The sequence below is a fragment of the Macaca fascicularis genome, chromosome 10 (assembly GCF_037993035.2).
Source record: "Macaca fascicularis isolate 582-1 chromosome 10, T2T-MFA8v1.1".
Classification (NCBI taxonomy): domain Eukaryota; kingdom Metazoa; phylum Chordata; class Mammalia; order Primates; family Cercopithecidae; genus Macaca; species Macaca fascicularis.
In genome coordinates, this window is record NC_088384.1 from 110,080,413 (window position 1) to 110,106,165 (window position 25,753).

The window sequence follows — 25,753 nt, forward strand, 5'->3', positions numbered from 1 at the left end:
GGATAAAAGGGAAGGCTCTGCTTCCTCTCCCCAGAGAACATCACAGAAGCACAGAGGGTTCGATTTGCTGGGCAATAGTGGTCTCTGGACCGTCATGGAGCCATTTTTCTTCTTCTGAAAACACCTGCATGTAGCCATTGTCAGATTCAGGAAGAAAAATAGGGTTTGATTAATTTTTGAAGATAGAATTTGTCCCCCAGTTTGCCTAGAAAGGAAAGCAAATTAATATGCAAGCAGGAAGGAATGTGAAGACCAATACTAAAGATATTTTGCAGAATCTCAGAATTTCCTAAGCAGACTATGATTTTTTTTTTTTTTGAGATGTTGCCGAGGCTGGAGTGCAATGGTGCAATCTCATCTCACTGCAACCTCAGCCTCCCAGGTTCAAGTGATGCTCCTGCTTCAGCCTCCTGAGTAGCTGGGATTACAGCATGTGCCACCACGCCCGGCTAATTTTTGTATTTTTAGCAGAGACGGGGTTTCACCATGTTGGCCAGGTTGGTCTCAAACTCCTGACCTCAGGTGATCCACCCACCTTGGCCTCCCAAAGTGTTGGGATTACAGGCATGAGCCAAGATGCCCAAACTTTTTTTTTTAAAGTTTGTTTTACTACAGCGCTCAAAGTCACTGTGTGTGTGTGTGTGTGTGTATGTGTGTGTATATATGTGTATATATATAAATGTAGGTATATACATTATACCTACACTGTATATAAATATATATTAATGCAGGTAATTCTGTACTTTTATTTTTTCCACTACTCCTACCCAATTTACATCAACTGATAAAAATTCATTGAGTAGTTTTTTAAATAATGCATTCACATCTTTCAAGCCCATGGCAAAAACAGGGAAAGAACACAGACGGCACAACCACAGGAAATCCAGTTACGAAAGGGCTTCAAATCTGCCCAGTTAGGACAAAATTTCTCTCCCTGATTTCCTACTGGAGATTATTACACATTAGCTATAAGTATATTTAAAAAGTTGTTATTCTTTCTGAACAATCAATTGTCACATAAGCTCTGGGTGGCATAGTTTGGAAATTATTGTTAGACGAAAATAACCTCTTGTTGAACTGTTGCTAGCAGCCTGTGGCAATTTCTAACTAACACAGCTCAGGAATCGTCAGCCTCTTAATGCAGCCTAGGGGAGAAATCAAGAAATTACCTAGACAGTGATATTTTCTTACTTTTACTTAGATTGGTGGTTCACTACAGTGCTCCTTTTATCAAAAAGAGAAAATACAGATGAACAAAGAATAAAACAAAATGCATCAATTATTCTATTACCGAAAGTCAACTGCTGCCAACAATTTGCAATGATTTATTCCACGCTACTCTTTGGGGGGAATGACAGATCTATGGCACAAGCAGGCAGAGATCATTTTTACCCAAAGGAGATTCTTCTATGTGCTATTTCAAAATCTGCTTTTCTCATTTAACATTATATTACGGCTTTCTTCACCTGACCAATTCTATTTTTATGTCACCCTTGTTTATGGTGTCTAGTGTAAGGGTGTATCACAATCAATATAGAAGACCTATTGATTCATTTCAGCTTTTTTTCTTATACACAATACTGGAAAAATTTTATAGCCCCATGAATAAAATATTGATTGTGTTCTCAATACATTCTTTTAAAACATTTTTTATTGATGCATAATGGATGTACATAATTTTGGGGTATGTGTGATAATTTAATACATTCATATAATTTGTAAAGATCAAATTAGTGTACTTGAATTCATCACTTCAAATATTTGTCTTCTCTTTATGCTAAAAGCATTTGACTTATTCGATTTTAGCTAGTTTGAAATGTACAATAAACTATAGTCACCCTACTGATCTATCAATCAATAAATTATTAAACGCAGATTTGCTAATTTAGAAAGCATGTGTGTTTGAAGACTTTAAAATTGCATATGCCAAAGTGCCATGGTGGAAACAAGCTTTTTAGTGGTCCAGGTAGTTGATCAAGAAATTATCTAAGAGTTCAGAGGGAAATAAAATAACATGAAAATATAAAACCAAGAAATCTAGATTTCCATTGTCCTCTGGCATCTTTTCTGAGATGGGAATTTAGTCTGGATAACACAGATATAAAAATGTTCCACTTAGCCATTTTTCTTCCTCTTTTGGGGAAGAGAGAGGCAATGTTAATTTTAGCTGCTTATACTAATTGAACCAAGCTAGGTTGGACCAATTATCCAGTGTGATACTCTTTACTGTAAATCAAAACATCACTACCTGTTTTACTACCCTGTGGACATAACCTCAGGATATTTAAGGCTCATCTCACATGGGGGCAGCAGAAGTGTAGCCCAGGGCCTTAGCATGGTATATCATCATTAATCCATAGTTATACATTTGTAAGATTAAATAAACCATTGTCTGTTGCTGACATAGGTGGAGGGTGGAAAGAAATCTATCTAAGAGAGCAACACACACTTGCTTCCCATATAAAGCTAGTGAGCATTTTCTGTTTTCTCCCTCAGCAACTCCTCTGCTGGAGGGGTAAGTGAATCTGTCAACGTGAGTTCCAATGGCAAGTAAAATGCGGGTAGAGAATTAAGCAATAAAATGTTCTTCTCTTGTTTCCCTTTGGGCAGTAGGTTTTGCTTTGGGGATATTCCTAAGGACACATGAGTTGGCACACTCTTAAGTGGAGTCTACTTATGTGTGATTTCTTTTTCTTATTTTTTTGAGATGGAGTCTCGCTCTGTTGCCCAGGCTGGAGTGCAGTGGTGCGATCTCGGCTCACTGCAACCTCCATCTCCCAGGTTCAAGGGATTCTCATGTCTCAGCTTCCTGAGTAGCTGAGATTATAGGCGTGTACCACCATGCCTGGCTAATTTTTGTATTTTTAGTAGAGATGGAGTTTCACTATGTTGGCCAGGCTGGTCTTGAACTCCTGGTCTCAAGCGATCCTCCTGCCTCAGCCTCCCAAAGTGCTGGGATTATAGGCATGAGCCACCACGCCTGGACAATATGTATGACTTAAAATGGGAAAATACTGCTGCAGGCAGAGTGAGTGAAGGTAAGCCACATTGGGCAAAAGGGATTTGTGGAAGATTCTTTTGTTCCATGATTAGTTCCTAACACGCACAACCTTCCAGACTGGTAACAGCATTTCATGTTTACTAAAGGAAAAGTACCCAATGTTATGGAAACAAACAAAACAAACAAACAAACAAAAAACCACACCAGAAAACCTGCCTTGAAATACAAAAAACTCATAATCCACAGCCTAGAACACATTCGTCATCTGTTTAACAAACACTTCCCCGAAGCGAGAAAACAGTTTTGAATGCGCCAGAATTAGGCTGCAGACTTTCTAAGAATTGTTTGGCCTGTGCAAAGAAAGAAAGAAAAAGGCGCGTCCTATTCACTGACTGTTTAAACACTTCTCTGTTTCTGTTCCTCACCCAGTTGTAATTTTCACTCTTCTCTCCACTTTCTATCTCAAAACTCTGTTTATTTCACTCAGAGTTCTTTCTAAACTCTGGAAGTGTTTGCTTGTTAATTTTCTTCCTTTTTTAAATTGCTGGTCTCTCCACTAGAAGGAAAGCTCCCATGAAGTACACTGTTCTACCTGCTGTGGAACCTAAAATCATCCCTGGCACAAAGAAAATACTCATATTTGTTGCATGAATCAATGAAAGTATCCAACCCTTTTATATATTGCCCAACATTGGCTGCCTGATTGACTCTCAGGCTGGAATGACAGATGGTCATCTAAGTAGCTTCAAATTATAAGTGCTATGAAGGATGAAGGAAGTAAAGTGGTCCATGATGGGTGTATTTACTTGATTCTCAACTGTACCCAAGAAAAATACCAAAGCAAGTGTTATGACGAAGGACAACCTACATGGCTGTGCTGTTGGGAATCATTTGGTAAACTGGAGAGTGGATGCCATGCCCCATCTTAAGGGACAGTCACAACTCACATTCTGTCTGCAAATATAGGGCAAAACTACCCATCGTGGGGAAGTCTGAAATATAGAATTGTATTGACATATCATTGCTTTAAAATATCATCAACTTTGTCAGTTCAAAAATATAATTAATGAATTAAAATATTATTTAAAACACTATATAGGCCAAGTAAGACGTATCTGTGGCTAGAGGCATTCTACAGGTGGCTAGTTTTCAATTTCTGGTTTATGTTTTTTATTTTATTTTACTTCTTCAAACCCACAGCCAACATCATACAACTTCTGGTCTAAATGCCTAGCTCAACACTCTCTAGAAGAATCGTTCCTTGGAAAATTGAGCCACCTTGTTAGAGGCCCAACAGTTACATGGATGATTAAGTTTGAGAAACACTTGGTTAAACAAAGTGAAACAGGCATGCTTGCTGCAGGACTTCTCAGAGCCTTTAGAAGGCTGATGTCCATTGCGAATCTTCAGTAGAGACTATAAAGCAAATATATTTTCTGAAATTATTCCATAGCGGAGCCCTATTTATAGGCCCATCTTATTGGACTAATGTTCCACAGACCAACTTGGGAAGTACTAGTGTGCTGGTTAACATTAGGTGTCAACTTGATTGGATTGAAGGATGCCTAGAGGGCTGGTAAAGTATTGTTTCTGGGTGTGTCTATGAGGGTGTTGCCAGAGGAGATTAACATTTGAGTCAGCGGACTGGGAGAAGACCCACCCTTGATGTGGGTGGGCAACTTCCAATCGGCTGGCAGCATGGCTAGAACAAAGCAGATGGAAGAAGGTGGGCTAAGCTGGTCTGCTGAGTCTTCCAGCCTTCATCTTTCTCCTGTGCTGGATGATTCTTGCTCTTGGATATTAGACTCCAGGTTCTTCGGCCTTTGGACTTTTGGACTTACACCAGTGGTTTGCCAGGGGCTCTTGGGCCTTTGGCCACAGACTGACGGCTGCACTGTCGGCCTACCTACTTTCGAGGCTTTTGGACTTCAGCCACTACTGGCTTCCTACCTTCCTCAGCTTGCAGACGGCCTACAGTGTGATTTTACCTTGTAATAATGTGAGGCAATTCTCCTTAATAAACTCCCTTTAATATATACCTCTATCCTGTTAGTTCTGTCCCTTTGGAGAACCCTGACTAATACTAGTTTTAGAAATTTTGAAAGATATAAGATGTTTCCAAAGTTTTAAAGTGTTCCATCTCTTTGAACCTGTAGGCACAGTGGTTACGTGTGTGGGCAATGGTGACCAATTTCCAACCTGCCACTTTCTAGCACTATGATTTTGCACAAGTTACTTTACCTTTCCGTGACTTAGTAAACTTGATAAGTTATAGCCGTTATAATTTTTGAGGGAGCGAATCGGATGGGACGACACCAGAGGGAATGGTAACTCAAAACTTGTTTTACAAATTAATTGCAAAAAAAATTTACTAGATATTTCCACTGATTAACGCCATGATATGTTAAAGACCAAATTTAAAATATGAAGTAAATAGTACAAATCTATTGTACTATGATTCTAAAGTTTAAGTGAAATCATATACACCGTGTATATTTTGAAACGACTGTTTCAAGTTGTTTAGGCAGACCAGATAATGACATTGCAATAATACATCCTAACACTCTTTGAAAAGTTGACACATGACGTGTACCACCCTTATTCTTGTCAGGTTCATTTAACACACATTATTGGATGCCAACATGTGCCAGTCATTATGCCAGGCATTGGGAATACTCAGTTGCATAAAAAACGGCCATGTACCTTAAGATAATTGTCTCAATGTGTCAAAGCAGTCAGATAGCAGAACAGCGTTCTCCAAATTTCAGACTGTGATCATTAGTAGATTGGAAAATAATTTAGTGGGTCAAAACCAGCAGTAAACAAATCAAACAGAATAGAAAACAATACAAAATCCCTGCAGGGGTTACTGGCTGCAGGAATAGTATTACTTCATGAATTCTTTGTTTCACGTATGCGCATGTATATCAGCTCAAGTTGTAAAGTCTAGTTCTTACTATGGGGTCACAGTTAAATTGCAAAACTAATGTAATGAAAACACTCAGATGAATTACCATAGGTGGATACTGTAGCAGCTTCTACTTGCTCCATTCACTTAATGATTTCCAGACAATGTTAGGTAAAGAAGATAAATCTGGTTTCTATCTGTGGCATGTTATCTTTGCTGGAAGAACCTTCTTTCTACTGAAAAAACTGAAAATGCTAGCTGATAGCTATTTGCACTTCAACACAGACACGTGACTCAATTTCACCAAAGGGATCTAAGGATAAATTTTAGGAAACTCCTTTCTTATTTATAGGACATTATGACACATACATCGAAAAATATTACAGGTCCAATTCCAGGTCACTGCAATAGAGTGACTATCACAATAGAGTCACACACATTTTTCGGTTTCCTGGTGCACATAAAAGTTCTCCACTATGCAGGAGTCTATTAAGTGTGCAATAGCATTATGTCTAAAAAAACAATGTACATACTTTAATTTAAAAATGCCTTATCTCATGGTGTATATGTACCACATTTTCTTTATCCAGTCTATTGTTGATGGGCATTTGGATTGATTCCATGTTTTTGCTATTGTGAGTAGTACTGCAATGGAATACTATGCATCCATAAAAAGGAACAAAATCATGTCCTTTGCAGGGATGTGGATGGAGCTGAAAGTCATTATCCTTGGCAAACTAACGCAGGAACAGAAAACCAAACGCCGCATGTTCTCACTTATAAGCAGGAGCTGAACAATGAGAACAGATGGACACAGGAAGGGGAACAACACACACTGGGGCCTGTCAGGGGGTTATGGGATAAATAGCTAATGCATGCTGGGCTTAATACCTAGGTGGTGAGTTGATAGGTGCAGCAAACCACCACAGCACACATTTATTTTAAATTCTGGGGTACACATGCAGGTCACCTAGGGGCTCCTGTATGCCCTGCATGTGTACCCCAGAACTTAAAATAAAAATTAAAACAAAAACTTTATTTCTAAAATGCTGACACAAAGACACAAAGTGAACACAGGCCATTGGAAAAATGGTGCTGATAGACTTGCTTGATGCAGGCTTGTCACAAACCTTTAATTTGTAAAAATGCAGCATCTATGAAGCACAATAAAGAGAGGTATTTCTGCATACTTGGAATCATGTTAAAACCACAAGGGACTAAGCCTAGGGACTAAGCAATAATGGAGGATACCAGCAGAGTAAGACTGAGGCGGTTTAGTGGGGGCTGCAAAGATGTTGAAGCAACCTGTACTCCCCTACCTCTAGGGTTCTTATTACATGCAAGAAATAGTACATTCTCCTTGTTAAGTGAACCACTAATTAATTGAGTGTTGTGTGTGTGTGTGTTTCCTGCAGCCAAAGTAAAAATGATATATTACCAACCCCTAAATGATACACTATTCAAACTCCATCACTCTGAAAAGCCATTTGATCTATTTCATAATTATTCATTTCTAAGTTTCTAACAATTTAGAAAATATACCGTTTTATTTAGCATTACTACTGCTGATGGCCTATATTATCTTCTAACTTTACAAAAATCCCTAGGGCAGGTAGTAGCTTCCTTTTGTGGATGAAAACACAGGTTTTGAAATGATTGAGTATAACAGGCTTAGGTGACAGATGGCTCTTTGTTCCACTTCTCCCACTAATTAGCTTTGTGACCTTACACAGGTAACTTAAGTTCTCCCCAAGTTCTCTCCTCTGTTCAATGGCAATAGAAATACCTACTTTGTTGGGTTGTTTTAAGAATAAAAGCAGAAAATGTATGCAAAATGCTTACTACACAGCCTAGAAATAATGAATTACTTAAAAATGGGGCAATTATTGTCATTTAGCGCAACCACACAGCTATTAAGTCGTAGAGTCTGGACTCATACCCAGGTCACCCAGGCTCCTAACACTTCCACATCATCTCTGCCACAGCAAACATCTCATATTAAGCATTTCTTACTGCTAAATGCATCAAAATCCCAGTGGTATAGCTGAGGACCTTGTTTACTCCAAAACTTGCATAATGTCAGATGGATTTTCCCTTTGCACTGACAAAGTCTTTTGGGTGGCTAGTTCTCTTTACCAGTTGAAAAGGCATGGCCTTGTGGACATAAGGCAGAAACAACACAAAATAAGAAACAATTAATAATTCACTTGGCCTTCTAATGTTGAAATTGGGTAATTCTTTTTGTTTTTATTTTTCACTTGGGATTTTAGGTATTTACAACTTTGCATATGCTAGTATCTTTGAATTTCATTGCTTCAAGTTGCAACTTCATTGAACAAGTTTCAATAATTGGCAGAAATAGAAACGTTGACTATCTAAGACTATGGGCTTTGGAGATGGACAATTTTGGCTGTGCCAATTTTTAGCTGTGCGCCAGGAGTGATTCGGTTTCTCTGAACTGTTGACTTCTTTGTCTGTAAAACGGTTGAAAATACAGGAATTCCCTGGTCAGGTTTGATGGCTTAATGAGCTGATTTCTTCAAAATGATTTAATCACAGAATTTGACGTAAAATGCGAGAGGGATTCATGCTGTCCGAAATCATCCAAGAGTGGAGATATCTGGTTAGCTTCATGGAGAACCTGGCGCTGAATATCAAGTCAATGTTTGATAAACAGAGAGAGAAAGAGACAAAGGTGGAGAAAATGGCGTTTGCACAGGTCAGGTGTTGGCCATATTGACTAGAGAAATTTAAGGGAAGGGTGGAAAATGCAGTTGGAAAATAGGCAGAGGAAAGATTGTGGAGAGCCTTAAATGTCAGACAAAGAAACCGAGGCTTATGGGCATGGACACTAACATTTCTATTGTTTCAAAAATAATTTTTTAACTTTTATACTCTTCTCACCCAAGTTAGGATTTGTGCCTTTGGTTATACAACTCTTAAATTAGAGTCAACTGTGCTATCTCTGTGAGTTTGGGTTGAGGACTATGGAAGGGAAAGGCAAAATACAAAAATAAAATATGAGGTAGTAGGGAGAAAACCCACAATACTAGTAATAGCTAATTACTCTTTTTTTTTTCAAAATGCAATTTGTGCTAAGTACTTTATATGGCCTATTTCATTTAATCTCTAAAAGCATGAACAATGTGAAAATGTGCTAGATACTATTATTATCCCCATTTTACAGATGAGGAAACTGAGGCTCAGGAGGTGAAGTAGCTTGCTCCAGGTCAAACAGCCAGTAGGTGACAGAGGTAGAGAGGAAACCTAGGCTACCTGACTATGATGCTTACGTTTAATTCACACTAAATACCATGTAGAAAAGGACTCTGGAGACCTTGGTTCTTGAATTCCAATTCTACCACTAAACAGTAGAGGCAGGAGGAAGTGGTCATGCCCTGAGAGGGACAACCCTGTGAATGAAACCGGTGGGCGTTTTGTTTTTATTGTTGTTAGGTGATGAATGAAGAGTTCCATTTTGGACACATTAGAGTTTAGATACTCAGTGAGCAGCCAAGTGGGGATGTAGAAATTCAAGCAGACACATGGAAGAGGAGGCAGCTGAGACTCATGTCTGGACTTCAGGGATGGATCCAGGCTAGAGATGTAAATGTGGAACTTGCCAACCCATAGCAGTATTTAAACCTTTGGGACTGAGGGAAACCTTCAAGGAAATAAGCGTAGTTAGAGATATCCAAGAAGTGAACCCTGGAGAAGTCCAACATTTACAGGGTGAGATCCTGCAAAGGAGATGAAGGAAAAGTAGCTAGGGAGGTGGAAGGATGCTGTTTCAAGCAGTGAGGTGTGGCCCCACCCACTCACTGTGTCAGATTCAACTTGCAGGTCAGATCTACTAGGACAAAGACAGAGATCTATAGGATTTGGCAACCAGGGTGATGGTGGGGAATTTGCAACATCATGGCGGCTGTGACAAGAGCCTGAATGGAGTGTGTTCAAGAGAAAAAAGAAGGGAAGTGAAAGCACAGAATATTGTTCTTATTATTAGTAGCCTGAGCCAACCTGAGGACTGATGCACTTATCACAATGTCTCTTAAAATATTATGTCTCTTACTAGATTATACACTCCTTGAAACTCTAGAAACATGATTTATTTTTCAAATGCCTTGCACAAGGCTGGTGCTAAAGTAATGCCTGTAGGATTTAATTACATTTTTTAAAAGAAAAAAGATATTCTTCAATCTTATGAAACTCTGCCTGGCAACACTTTAAGCACCCCACACCCCCACTCAACACAAATACAACTCTGGAAGTACTGTGTTGATAACAGAAATTTGGTGGGTTTTATTTTTAACCAATAAAAGTCAAGTTTGCATTATGTGATTATTTTTTGTGTGTGATGAATCTTTTAAATGCATATCTTACAGCTCTGGTTCAGTTGTTGTGGGGAGAGGGAAAAAAAACCTCATCCTTGCCAACACATTGGTTTGTGTGAATCACAGCTCAGTGAAACCTTTCAGGCATATAATTTATCTTTTCTTTGGCCTATGTAGTAAATGCTTCATTTGTTCATGAATTCTTGCCTTGTTTTAATTATGCTATGCCCTGAATGTAGTTTTATAAGGCACAAAAATAAGATTGTCGTTCTGAAAACACAGAAGATTTGTGTGTTTCCCCCAGGATGAAATGGTGGCATCTTTCTCCTAATTCACAGCTCTGTGGGTTTGTGGTTGGAATTCCAATCCAGCAGGGAGCAAGCCATAAGAGTGGGGGGAAGGGCTCCTGGAGGGGGGCAGTGGACGCGGCTGAGCCCAAGGCATAATTCACCCTAAGAATTCTGAATCAATACACTGACGTCCATCCATGCACAATGTGGTACTCCCACCAAGAAAGCCACTGATTGAGAACTTTTATTCATGTTACTTTCTGAGGGTTGGATTGTCTCATTACATTTATAGAACAATTGCTTTTTTTCCCGCTAAATACAGAACTATGCAGCCGGGAGTCAGATAAGAAACCTTGACAATCAGAAGGCTGTTTTGTTGTTGTTGTTAAAAATCTTTGCAGGCATATGCATCTGGATATCCACAAGTTCACAGGCTGAGGGAGAAATGGCTATTTCATAACTTTTCTGTGTTTCATATGTACATGGTACAAAGTGGGCACTCAGTGTTTCAAATTTCAATATCACTGAAAAAAATGGAAATTTGTAATGTAACAAAATCAGATTCAGACTTCATTGGTGAATCTGAGGGAGCGAATTCACTTATTCAGAAAGGAAGACAGTTACAATTCTTGGGTCTTCTGAGAGATCATTGTAACTTGAAAATATTACACAAGGGCTTTGCTATATTAGATACCTGCCATGTTCCCAACACAAGCTCCCATTTTCTGACTCAAATCTCATTTTGGAACACATTCCACTCAAATTGAGGTTCTGTCCCTAAGAGTTCTTTTTCAATAAAGAAAGCTGAGTTAATAAATCACAACTCCAAAACTTTTCCTCGCTTTTCTTAGACTAGAAATAGATTGAGTGTGTTGAGGTTTTATGGCTGAGTACATTGGAGGGCTGGCTATCCTATGCTGAACTGGTTTACTTAATTAAGATGGGGATTTGGATGAATCACTGGACACCTGTGCAAAGATGAGTAAAACACATTCCTTCATTGTCTTTCCATAAATAACTCAATCTTCTCCTAACTCAGCCAATGGATAGGCTTTGGATGCCCAAGCAAAAGAAACACATGACTGTTAAAAAATCACAACCTCAAATGGCTTTAGAAGTCTATGACCAATAATGAGAATGGTTTCCCCACTCAGGCACAAGTAATAAGCAGTTTTTCCCCTTATGCAGGAATATTGATGACCAGTTTACCGCCTCTGTACACGTAACTTTCAGGTCCCGGTTCATGCATTTGATGGAATGTTCCCTGCGCCATGGAGCCCAGTTCTCCTGGCGTCTGGCATTTCCCCCACTCTCTGCTCCAACAGCACAGCACTTGGCATCTTGCATTGCAATTGCAGGTTTCTTTATTCACTTCTCTCACTGAACAGTGAACTCCACCAGGGCGGAGACTCTGTGTCTCGCTCTCCACTGTGATCCCTCTGCCTCACCTGTGCCTGGCGCAGTGTCACACTCAGTAAGGAGCAGATGCCTGGATGCATTTGGAGACTCACTTTAAATTATATGGCAAGCTATTCAACTGGCTTTTCGAACTGGAAAGTGCGTGTTTGAAGGGAAAATTTTTAAACTCTGAAAGACATGTTGGAAATAAGCTCTGAGTCAAAATGTATAGAAACCATAAGAATGCTGACAGTAAGAGCCTAAAACACATGATCCCGACTATCTTTTCCCAATTCTAACCCTCCAGAGTGTTCAGTGGTGCCCAGTCTTCATAATGTAATTCTTCACAGCACCCTGGATGCATTAAAACCACAGATTAACATGATACTCATCTTCATTAAGGAAAATAATTTACATACAGTGCTTAGAGTAGAGCCTGGCACATTGAATATTTTCGATAAAATAATTTACATACAGTGCTTAGAGTAGAGCCTGGCACATTGAACATTTTCGATAAATGACAGCAAGTGTAATTATTAGCACTTCGGAAGTGCAAAGTTGCATTGTTATTAAGACAAACATATTTGGAGTTTGTCCAATTTTTTCCTGGCTCTAAAGTCTGCTAGTGGCACTTAACTTTATTCCCAAGTTTTGAAAAAATTGTTATTTTAAAAGTCTGTTAACCAAGGAAATGCACGCCCTAAACCTATAATGTATCAAATTTTACTTCCTTCTTGTTTTAAGGAGTTCTTTTCCTGCCTTGAATACAAACAAGCTCTCTCAAGGTTAAAAGCAAATGCTCTTTTTAGTGTCAAAAAGAGCTTGCCTTTGTTTGCTCAGGGAAAAAAGTGACATACCTTCTTTGAAAACCAAACCAAACAAACAAACAAAAACTCCAAAACAAACAAACAAAAAATCCCCCTAATTTTTACAAAGGTATTATGCTCCTCTTTGTTGGAAAAGAATTAGTACATTAAAGAGTCTGCCCAGAGCTGTAAAATCTCTTTATTCAAACACATACCACAGTGCAAAAGATAGTTAATATCAATTCAGGCCATTAAGAGTAAGAAAGGAAATGTGTTCCAACAAAAGTCTGCATGTCAACAGACTACAGAGACTAGGTAGCATCTTTTAGGAACCATTTTTATTCCACTAATGCCTTTCCGTCCAGAATCTATTGATCGTAAATGCAACCTGTCTACTTCCGCCTTTGAAAAATGGATGGACAAATTCATCTGCATGTAACTCACCTCCTCTTTTCTTTTACATAAAACAGATGCCACAGCTGTTATTGTTCTTCATACAGATGTTTCTACCCAGAGAAACATCGGGGTGACACTCTGCTACAATGTGCTATTTGTTCTAGAGGGGTCAACAGCTTGCTACCTTGCCTAGGCCCAGGGTGACTGACTGCATATGTGCAGTGGTCTTATCCCATCAGTGCCCCCGAGCATGTGTTCAGAACCAAGTGGATACACCTTGGCACACTTACCTTCCCTGCAGGGACATCATCGGACTGCCTTGATAATCCAGGAACCTCGTCCACCTTGTCTTGATGCTCTGCCCTCTTGGCTTCCTGCTGGCTGTCACCTGGCACGTTTTCCTGTCCCTTGTCCAGCTTGAAGAATTTCTCAAAAAAGCTGGAGTCCTTGGGCTTGGAGGGAGCTTCTCCTCCTGCTCTCCCTGCCTCAGGTGGGAGAAGTGTGGGATCCCCGGCGGCAGAGAGGACCTTGTCTTGGGCCGGGGCGTGCCCTGGGGTTTTATCTGTGTCCTGCCCTGGTCCAGCTGCCACCGGAAGTGTCCAGCTCTCACTTGGGTCTTTGTTTGCTGGAGCTTTATTGGAGCTGACATCAAGCTTCACTGATCCAAGGGATGAATCTGTGGCTTGGTCTCCGGTACGTCCTGGTACAGGCCGAGAGAGCATCAAGAAAAAACGAGATTTGGCAGCTGGTGCCTCGGGTTTGGCCTCTTTCCCAAGATTCTTTCCGTTGGCATCCGCAACAGCACTTATCTCCATTGTCTCGCGGGAAGAAGTGGCCACATTATCCGTCTTGACACTTATTCCCAAGTCGACTGTAAACATAAACATAAACAGCGGTTATTCAGCCAAGCTGGGAAATTCAGGCACTGATAACGGACTCCAGACATTTTTTATACAAAAGCCATACTGCAAACTGGAACTGTGTTGTTTTCTGGTCATTCTGAAAGGTAGAAGTTAGCTCTCCAGATCTCCCTGGACCCTGCTTTTCTTGGGAGAGGAGAAGGCAAGGTTGGTGAGGAGGGAAAGCTACTTAATGGAAAGTCACTAGCTGCCAGGTGTGGAATGAGTGACAGTTAATGTTAATTAATCTTCTTTTATCTTCGTAAGAACTCTGTGAGCAGCATATTGTCACGATGTCAACCGGGAGGCAGTACAGCAATTAGGAGCTTGGGTTCTGGAGCTAGAACAAGGTTTCTCAACCTCACCGCTACTCACATTTGAAACCAGATTATTCTTTGATATGAAGGTTCGTCCTGTGCATCATAGGCTGATTAGCAGCGTCCCTGGCCTCTGCCCACTAGATGCCAGTCACATGTCCCAATCATGACAACCAAAAATATCTCTAGGCATTGCTAAACGTCCCCTGGAGGACAAAATCACATTTCAGAAGCACTGAGCCGAAATGTCTGTTTGAATCCAGGTTATCTAACTTTCTGTACCTCAGCTTTCTGGTAAATGGAGACGGATAATGAATCTACCTCGTAATTTTGTACAAAGATTACATGAGTTAATAGTCTTAAAGCAAGTACAACAGTGTCTGGAATATATTAAGTGCTTAATAAATATCACAAACATTAGTTATTATCATTATTCATGAGTGAGAAAACTGACAGTCAGAGAGGTTAGTATACCCTCCCCTGGCTGCCCAGTAAGCTAGTAAGCAGCAGAGTCTGGCTTCAGGCAGAAATCTGACTTCTAAGTTCATGCTCTCTCTGTCTTACCAAGGACTTGTTTTAGCATAGACTGTTAAGAATATGGGAATATTTTTAAAATACAGTACTCAGAAGGTTTCTCTTTGAAAGGCTGGAAGAGCAGATGTCTACACAAGAAGGCAAATTAGACATCAGGCTAGTGTGGAATTAAAGGGGTAGCGTTATCTGGCCAAGACTGTGTCTGTGGGTATAGGCGCCAACCCTTCCAGGGAAGGGCACTGTTTCCAACATCCACCCTTTCTCCTTTGACCTCTGCCTTGACCTAAATTAACGATAAAAGGGTCCTTCTTTTCTAGGACCCTATTATAAATGAATGTAATATTCAGGAAAGAAAGAACACCAAGAATGTTGGGATCCCAGTTAAAGATGAAGATTCTCTACTGATAGGCTGTGTGATAATGGGTAAATCACCAAAAATCTTTGAATCTCTTCATTTGTAAAATGGGAATATTGATAGTCTCCTGCAAGGCTGTTGTAATGCTTAAAGAAGAAAAGTCATGCAAAGGATCTGGCACAATGCCTTTTCCGTAATAGGTGCTTTATAATTGACAGACTTTGACAACGTTGCATTTTGCTTGATACATCTGTAGTCAGACACTTTTCAATATCTGTTTGCAGGAAGACAGAAAAAGAAAGGGAAGAATTGAGATTTCTTTGATCTATTCATATTGCTCATTAATATGTAGTGAGAAATACATACACACACACACACGTGCCTCCATTAGCAATTATTTTTGCCAAACTCTAGTGTCTCGCAGTGTCTAGACTAAAGAACAAATAAAAAAGGGGGAAGAGTGAGCTGGATTAAGCATTGAGGGACAGGGAAGAAATCGTCTGGGGCAAGCCCAGGGATGAATGTTAGGGGTTTCTCATAAACCTGAACCTGAAGGAAATCACCCTGTCAGCACATTGATCTTCTAGCTCTTCTTAACCTTTTTTTCTGTGATTCAGGAATTCGTAATGATGGCAAATACTATACTAAAGAAGAAAAAAAGAGGGAGAATAAGTAAGTGATAGGTGGATGCATCAGGGTATAAAGTTAGCAAGTAAGGCTGAAGTGTCAGAGTGGGTATAAATGAATTGTGGGAATGGTCCATGCCAGGGGAAGAGAGAATGGTTGACAAAAAGGGAAATGCTAAGATTCAAAACAGGGAAGGGCTTTTCAAACTGCCAAGAGCACCAACTTATTTCCTTCCTTTTAATTCCTCTCTTCCTTACCCACTGGCTGGAAAGCAAAGGAGTTAGTGGTAAGTAAGAGTGTTATAGTCAGAGAAAAAGTCTTTGAAAAACACAAAGTACTTTCCATGGACAGCCTTTTTTATTTTAAAGTACCAATATGTTGCTTTGAAAAAGAATAAATTCCTTACATCCAGGTATCTGGAATAGACTACCAACCATAAAAAAATCCAGTACCAGATGGAGTCACAGGTAAATTCTACCAGTTGTACAAAGAAGAGCTGGTACAATTCCTACTGAAATTATTCCAAAAAATTGAGTAGGAAGGAGACATTCCTAACTCATTTGATGAGGCCAGCATCATCCTGATATCAAAACCTGGCAGAGATATAACAACAAAAGCTTCAGGCCAGTATCCTTGATGAACTTCAATGCAAAAATCCTCAACAAAATACTGGCAAACTGAATCCAGCAGCACACCAAAAAGCTTATCCACCATAATCAAGTAGGCTTTATCCCTGGGATGCAAGGTTGGTTTAACATATGCAAATCAATAAATGTGATTCATCACAGAAACAGAACTAAAGACAACAACTATATGATTATCTCAACAGATGTAGAAAAGATTTTCAATAAAATTAGGCATCCATTTACGTTAGAAACTCTCAATCAACTAGGTATTGAAGGAACATACCTCAAAATAATAAGAGCCATGTATGACAAACCCACAGCTAACATCATACTGAATGGGCAAAAGCTGGAAGCATTTTCTTTGAAGACTGGCACAAGACAAGGATGACCTCTCTCACCACTCCTATTCAACATAGTATTGGAAGTCTGGGCCAGGGCAATCAGGCAAGAGAAATAAATAAAGGGCATCCAAATGGGAAGAGAGGACGTCAAACTATTGTTGTTTGCAGACTACATGATCCTATATCTAGAAAACCCCATAGTCTCAGCCCCAAAGCTTCTTAAGCTGATAAACAACTTCAGCAAAGTCTCAGGATACAAAATCAATGTGCAAAAATTGCTGGCATTCCCATGCATCAACAACCGTCAAGCCAGGAGCCAAATCAGGAATGAACTCCCATTCACAATCACCACAAAAAAAATAAAATACCTAGGAATATAGCTAACTAGGGAGCTGAAAGATCTCTACAAGGAGAATAATGAACCACTGCTAATTAGAGATGACACAAACAAATGGAAAAACATTCCATGCTCATTGATAGGAAAAATCAGTATCATTAAAATGGCCATATTGCCCAAAGCAATTTATAGATTCAATGCTATCCCTATTAAACTACTGTTGAGATTCTTCACGGAACCAGAGAAAACTATTTTAAAATTCATATGGAACCCAAAAAAGAGCCTGAATTACTACCAAGGCAATCCTAAACAAAAAGGATAAAGCTGAAGGCATCATGCTACCTGACTTCAAACTATACTACAAGGATACGGTAACCAAAACAACATAATACTGGTACAAAAACAGACACATAGACCAATGGAACAGAATAGAGAACCCAGAAATAAGACCACACACCTACAACTATCTAATCTTCAACAAACCTGACAAAAACATGCAATGGGGAAAAGATTTCCTATTCAATAAAAAGTGCTGGGATAACCGGCTAGCCGTACACAGATTAAAACTGGACCCCTTTCTTACAACATATACAAAAATCAACTCAAGATGAATTAAAGACTTGACTGTAAAACCCAGAACTATAAAAACCCTGGAAGACAACCTGGACAATACCATTGAGGACATAGGCATGGACAAAGAGTTCATGACAAAGACATCAAAAACAATTGCAACAAAAGCAATTATTGGCAAATGGGACCTAATTAAATGAAAGACCTTCTGCACAGCAAAAGAAACTATCAACCGAGTATACAGGCAACCTACAGAATGGAAGAAAATGTTTGCAAACTAGGCATCCGATAAAGGTCTAATATCCAGCATCTATAAGTAACTTAAATTTACAAGGAAAAACTAAACAACCCTATAAAAAAGTGGGCAAAGGACATGAACAGACATTTTTTAAAAGAAGGCATACAGGTAATCAACAAGCATATGAAAAAAAGCTCAATATTACTAATCATCAGAGAAATGCAAATCAAAAACCACAATGAGATACCATCTAATACCAGTCAGAATGATACTATTAAAAAGTCAAAAAATAAGATGCTGGTGAGGTAGTGGAGAGAAAGGAATGCTTATACACTGTTGATGGGAGTGTAAATTAGTTCAACCATTGTGGAAGACAGTGTGGCAATTCCTCAAAGACCTAAAGATAGAAATACCATTCCACCCAGCAATTCCATTACTGGGTACATACCCAAAAAATAGAAATCATTCTTTTATAAAGATACATGCATGCATATGTTCATTGCAGCACTATTTACAATAGCAAAGACATGGAATCAACCTAAATACCCACCAATGATAACCTGGTTGAAGAAAATGTGGTACATGTACACCATGGAATACTATGTAGCCATAAAAAAGAACAAGATCATGTCCTTTGCAGGAACATGAATGGAGCTGGAGGCCATTATCCTTAGCAAAGTAATGCAGAAAAAGAAAATCAAATACTGCATGTTCTCACTTATAAATGGGAGCTAAAAGATAAGAACATATGGCCACACAGGGGGAGAAACACACACTGGGGTCCATCGGAGGGTGGTGGGTGGGAGGAGGGAGAGGATCAGAAAAAATAAATAACTAATAGATATTATTTCATCACCCAGGTATTAATAATACCTATTTCATCACCCAGGCTTGATACCTGGGTGATGAAATAATCTGTATAACAAACCCCCATGACACAAATTTACCTATATAACAAACCTGCCCGTGTACCCCTGAACTTAAAAGTTAAAAAAATGCAAAAAGATGACATACCAAAGAGATGTTACTTTTCATTTTTAAAAACATCAAAGAATTTAAGGAAAATTTAAAAGAAATCAAGTAAGAATGACAATAGCAGCTCCAAAATATTTAGAAGGTAGAGTTGAAATTTTTGATTTTCTTAGTGTAGAAAAATATTTTGTGCTGCATGTTTTTTAAAAGACAGTCATTTTATCTGTATATGTGATTAAAAACTTACTTCCAGTGCCATCCTTGTATAATTGTTAAGAACTTGGATTGTGGATCAGAGGAACCTGGCTTTGGCTCTAAACTGCTCACTCTTTAAATGGATAACCCAGGAAAGTTGTCTCCTGTCTCTGTGCCTCAGTTTTCTTACAAATGGGCATGAAAATAACAGTGCCTTCTTCAGAGGGTGATTCTGAGGATTAAATGAAATATTGCCCAGACAGTGCTTACTGCGGACTGGTAGATGATAGGAGTTTGGTAAACAGTAGTCATTTTTGTTATACTAATATATTACTAATATAATTACTATTTTGTATTTTTAAATGTAAGCCATAAGGAAAGGAATTATTCCAATAGTTTAATTTACAAACTTGATTTTTCTAGAAAGACTTTTAAAAACAGTAGTGATATAAATCAATTTATTGTAAGAAGCATAAGTATCCGGGCCAAGCAAGTTTCAGAAATGTTTATAATTTTCAAAGTACCAAATATTCTAGTCAAAACAAGCTGCTTCATCAGAGTTCTAGTTATATATTTAAACATACATGCATACACACGTTTGTATTACAATAGTCAAAACTTCTTAGGAAGAATTATCTTTTTTTTTCATGTGCCAAAGCTAAAACTTTCACTTGCTACAGCTGTGTACTAGTCTATTTCCATCCTGTTATAAAGAACTGCCCAAGACTGGGTAATGTATAAAGGAAGAGGTTTAATTGACTCACAGTTTAGCATGGCTGGGGAGGCCTCAGGAAACTTACAATCATGGTGGAAGTCAAAGGGGGGCAAGGAACTTTCTTCACAAGGCAGCAAGAAGAAGTGCCAAATGAAGGGGGAAGAGCGCCTTATGAAACCATCAGATCTTGTGAGAACTCACTCACTTTCATGAGAACAGCATGGAGGAAACTGCTCCCATGATCCTATCACCTCCACCTGGTCTCTCCCTTGACATGTGGGGATTATGGGGATTAAATTCAAGATGAGATTTGGGTGGGACACAAAGCCTGATGATATCAAGCTGTAAAAACAATAGCTAACATTCATGGATTGTTTCCCAGCATTAGGATAAATGTATGTAACAAGAGGCATTGTATTTATGTATAACATTTTATTTATTATTTATTTATTTTTTTGGATAAATGTCTATAACAAGAAACATTTTATTTAAGTATAACAGCAAATCTACAAGTTAGGTACTATCATCACTCCCATTTTACAGGTCGGGAAACTGAGGCTCTGAAAACTCAAGTCAGTTTTCTAACCTTGTCCAGCTAATGACTGGTAGATTTAGTATTTGAACCCACGTTTGCCTGATTCCAAAGTTCAAACTCCCAACAACATGTGGTATCCAAAGCAAGAACAGAAGAGAAAGAAGAAACAGAAGGAAGGGAAGATGAACAAAGTAGACAAAGTTTAGTTAATAGAATTAGTGGATACCCAAGAAAAAATTATGCACAAGAGGGGGAAAAAAACCCCTGTTTTACCACATCTGGGAAACATTGATATCTATATATTGTGGGTTTTAAATAAAAATTAGATTATGTCATTCATCTGCATAAAATCATCCAAAGAAGGGCCTCACAAAATTAAAACAAAAATCCAAACTCTCTACCATGGGCCACACCCTCCAGAACTCTAGCTTGTGCTGTTTTTCCTCACACCTCTCAACATACCAGCATGTTTCCACCTGCAGCCCTCACCACTAGTTAGTCTTTCAAGCTGGAAATATTTTCACTAAGATCTTCCTATGGTTACCTTCTTATCATTCAAGCTTAGGTCATGTCAGGCCTTCCCTGACTTCTCCATCTGAAGTAACACCTCCTGCTCACACCGTTTATTCTCTAGACTCCACAGAGGATTCATCACTCTCTGAAATAATCCCATTAATTTCTTCTTCACTTGTTTCCTCTCCACTACCTGAAGCCCCAGGTGGACCCGGACTTGGTCTTCTCTGCTTACAGCTGCATTCCAGTGTCTCCCATAGTGCTAGACAATAGGATTAAGCCAGGTAACGTGGGTGAAGCAGCAAGCACAGAGCTTGAGGCACAGCCTAGAAAACACTCCGCAAAGGACCATGATTGTAACCGTAGTAGGGCATGCCAGTGAACAGGTCGGGAAACTGAGGCTCCGAGAAGAGACTGATGTTGTGCTGGATGGAATTCCTTTTCTCTGACAATACATTATCCAAATCCTCCAAGCCTTCAGCTTAAAGAGGAAAGCAGAAACTGACATTACAATTTTATTTACAAAGTGTCCATGTATGAACATTATTCACCACCCAATCATCTCTTCCTATGCAAGCAACACCGTCCTATGCATCAATAGCCTGATCTGTCAGGATTCAGGATAAAGTGGACATACACACACTGATTGCAAAGGGAAATTGCAAATCTTGCAAAAAATGCAGGGGTTTATAGAGTCTTGTAACACTGGTGAGCTGCTCAGATCACACACATGACTGTGGTTGGACAAGCATCTGGCAAAGTTAAAACAGATCACCGAAGACGGAAAAGTGGACAACACAATACAGTAAGTTCTTCAAAAGAGAGTTGCATTAGAATATCAAAGGACTATGGTAGGCCTTTGGGAAAACTCAAAACTTCATGAAGACCTCAAAAACTGATGCAAAAATGACCCTTTAATGGTCATACTGCAAGAGTCAAATCACACTTCAAACAGCTGTGGCTTTCTATGTTGTGCAAATGCATTTGTTGTTTTAAAGGTCTTAAAGTCAGGGTACATGTGGCAGATACTTATGGCTTGGAGGAAGATGTTAGATTTGAAACTTTCACTGAATGATCGCATTTCATGCTTTTCATCCGTACATTAAAAAGCCAGAATGTCTTTGCCAAGAAATTCTAGCATAAATAAAAGGATGGGATTTTGGAACATCGTGGTAGAATTCTTAACTATCAGCTTTATACAACATGTCTGGACATTTAGTGATAGAAATGCTGGATTCAAATGGAATGCAGGCAAAGGTACTGCTACCCCCGTGCTCTTCAGAAAGCATCCTCTAAAAGCGGCAGTGATGATCGGATACTGTGGGGCAAGACTGAGGGTGACACTCACCATTTCCACTCTTTTCTTTGGTCATGTATTTCCTGTCATTCCTGTGCTACACACTCTGGAATACGCAAAGTTCACTCAAATGCAAAACCAGCCTTTGCTCCAACACGAGCCAATATTTTCATTTAAAGACACATCAGATGTTTCATTTGGTCTTTTTTTTTTTTTTTTTTTTTTTTGTAAATCTGATAATAATGTACATTTAATCTGTGTTTACAACCAAAATAATTAATCTCTCTGAACCCTTTGTTTTTCCTGTCTCTATCCTCCACCCTCATTGCCAGATAAATAACATCTGCAACCTGATGTAGCATACTGAACTTTGTTTATACTCACGCAAACATGTGTAAGCATCCCAGATACACATAAACAGGAACTGTATCTGTCATTGTTGTTTTTATAGAAATTGATCACAATAGACATATTTTCTGATTACTTTTGTACATTATACTTGGTCCTCATAGTCAATAGCTCCAAATCCATCTTATCTTCTAAAGTAGGTGCATAATATTCCTTAGTATGGATATACCAAAAGATATTCAAACCATTGCCTAATCAATGAATATCCTGGTAGTTTCCACATCATTTTTTCCATTTCCACTATGGCTGGAATAAATTTTCATGTCCAAAAATCCTAAACTGGTGCTATATTTCTATAGAATAGAGGCACAGATGTAGAAGTGTTACACACAAATCAATATGCAATTAATTTTTAAAAACAGACACTGCCATATTCTTTTCTCAAAAAGGCTCTAGAGGTTCACATTTCCAGCAGCAACGAGTGTCTCAAGCACCTTTTAAGTGGTAAGCAGCTTACCAGGGGATGTGGTCTATTATTCCATCAGTGGCTTCCGTTGTTAGGACACCACGGGTCAGCTGTGGAGATGGGGTTGAGGGGCAGGTTGAGTTCAGGACACAGAAGATTGCCAAAGGGTGACTATTATTACTTTGAGACTCTGGAAAAATTACACAGGAAACAGAGACAAGAGGCTCAGGGTGCAGCAAAGTAGCCAAATCAGGACAATACTGCTTTCTTCGGAGCAGATACACAAATGGCCAAGGAACTCGTAAAAAGATGCCTAGCATCATCTCATTAGGGAAGTGCAGTCGAAGCCACAGCCTGATCCGTCTTCACACCCACGAGGATGGCCATAATCAGACAGACAATAACCAGCGTTAGGGAAGATGTGGAAACATCGGAACGCTCACGCATTGCTGGCGGGAATGTGACATGGTACAGCTGCTTTGGAAACCAGTTTAACAGTTCCTGGAAAAGTTAAACATGGAGTTACCCTAAGACCCAGCAATTCCATTCCTAGGTAAGCAAGAAAATGAAAACATATGTCCACACAAAAACTTGTACACAAATGTCCATAGCAGCATTTTCATAACAGCTGAAAAGTGGAAACAACCCAAATATCCATCGATTGGAAAAAGGAAATCTAGCATTTGCATACAATAGAGTATTAACCAACCATAAGAAGAAACAAAGCACTGATCCATGTTATATCATGCTTTATACTTGGAAGCATGATGCTAAGTGAAAGACGCCAGACACAAAAAGCAAAATATTGTATGAGTCCACTTTTATAAAGTGTCTAGAAGAGGCAAATCCATCGAGGCAGAAAACAGACTAGTGGTTGCCAGTGGTTGGGAATAGGGAAAAAACTAATCTCTAAAGGGTAGGGAGTTTCCTTTTGGAGTGATGACGATGTTCTGGAATGAGACGTGGAACGGTTGCACGCATGGTGCAAATATCCTTAAAATCACTGAATTGTCACCCTAAAAGGTGAAGTTTACGGTAGGTGAATTGTACCTCCGTTTGTAAAAAGAAGAATTAGATAAATAAACAGCAACACAGCACCAAGGGGTGGGGGTAGGAAATAGACAACAAAAATGAGTGAAGAGTTCACAGGAAAAGACGTGCAGCCAGCTTTTCAGCAGAAGAAAAGATGTTTGGCCTCATAAGTAGTAAAATTATGACACTTGGCTTTCCCCCTGCCAAACTGGTTAAAAAGGAGACATTTGAGGGCCCCAATGGAAAGAGCATAAAAAAAGAGCAGCTGCGGCCGGGTGCGGTGGCTTACGCCTGTAATCCCAGCATTTTGGGAGGCCGAGGTGGGCAAATCACAAGGTCAGGAGTTCAAGACCAGCCTCGCCAACATGGTGAAACCCCGTCTCTACTAAAAAGCAAAACAACAAAAAACCAAAAAATTAGCTGGGCGTAGTGGTGGGTGCCTGTAATCCCAGCTACTTGGGAGGCTGTGGCAGGAGAATCACCTGAACCTGGGAGGCAGAGGTTGCAGTGAGCCGAGATTAGGCCACTGCACTCCATCCTGGGCAGCAGAGTCAGACTGTCTCAAAAAAAAAAAAAAAGCTGCTGTATAGATCGTCGGTGGGAGTGTAATTTGGCCACCTCTTTGGGAAATAGCTCAGTAATATCTATTAATACTCAAAATTTCACAAACACTGTGAGTCTAACTTCCACTTCTAGAATGTTATCCTAGAAATATAATTGCATAGGGGTAAAAAGGCTTATGTATGGAACTATTTGCTGGACTACTGTAGTTGCAGCAAAAAACTGGAAATGGGCCGGGCGCGGTGGCTCAAGCTTGTAATCTCAGCACTTTGGGAGGCCGAGACGGGCGGATCACGAGGTCAGGCGATTGAGACCATCCTGGCTAACATGGTGAAACCCCGTCTCAAAAAAAAAATAAATAAAAAAATAAAAAAAAATAAAAAAAATACAAAAAACTAGCTGGGCGAGGTGGTGGGCGCCTGAAGTCCCAGCTACTCGGGAGGCTGAGGCAGTAGATGGCATAAACCCGGGAGGCGGAGCTTGCAGTGAACTGAGATCCGGCCACTGCACTCCAGCCTGGGCAACAGAGCGAAACTCCGTCTCAAAAAAAAAAAAAAAAAAAAAAAAAAAACTGGAAATGACCCAAACACTTATTAGTAGAAACCCAGTTCAATAAATTATCATGTGTCCTTGAGGACACATGGACACAAAGAGGGGAACGACCGACACAGAGCCTACTTGAGGGTGGAGGAGGAAGTCGATCAGAAAAATAACTATTGGGTACTAGGCTTAGCACCTGGGTGACATAATAATCTGTACAACAAACCCCCATGATGCAAGTTTACCTATATAACAAACCTGCACATGTACTCTGAACCTAAATAAAAGTTAAAAAAAATAAATAATCACATGTCCCTACAATAAAATACTCCCCAAGGAATTTTAGTAAGAAAAAAAAAAAACTGTATCCAAAAGCATGTACAGTATGTTTCCATTTTTAAAAAATGGTGTCAAGAGGTTGAGGAGAGAATGTATAAATAGACATGCTTGGGATACCTCTGGATACAAGAAACTGTAGAGTATTTACCTCTAAGGAAGGAAATTTGGGATGGGGTTTGGGGAGCCATCAGAGTTAGGGTGGGGATTTTTTCTCTGCCTTATCTTATTATGTATGTCACTCAGAATGTTTACTATGTATATGC

The 25,753-nt window shown here is 39.4% G+C and overlaps 1 protein-coding gene across 13 annotated transcripts in view; it reads right to left on the reverse strand.

The window, feature by feature from the left end:
• The window catches only part of BCAS1 (brain enriched myelin associated protein 1), a 121,331-nt gene that overhangs the window by 66,890 nt on the left and 28,688 nt on the right, over positions 1 to 25,753 (reverse strand). For all 13 annotated transcript variants that reach the window (XM_045363157.2, XM_074003248.1, XM_045363153.2 and 10 more), the window contains exon 4: positions 13,424 to 14,004. In XM_045363157.2, the coding sequence (XP_045219092.2) occupies positions 13,424 to 14,004 (581 nt within the window). The remainder of the gene's footprint in view (positions 1 to 13,423; positions 14,005 to 25,753) is intronic.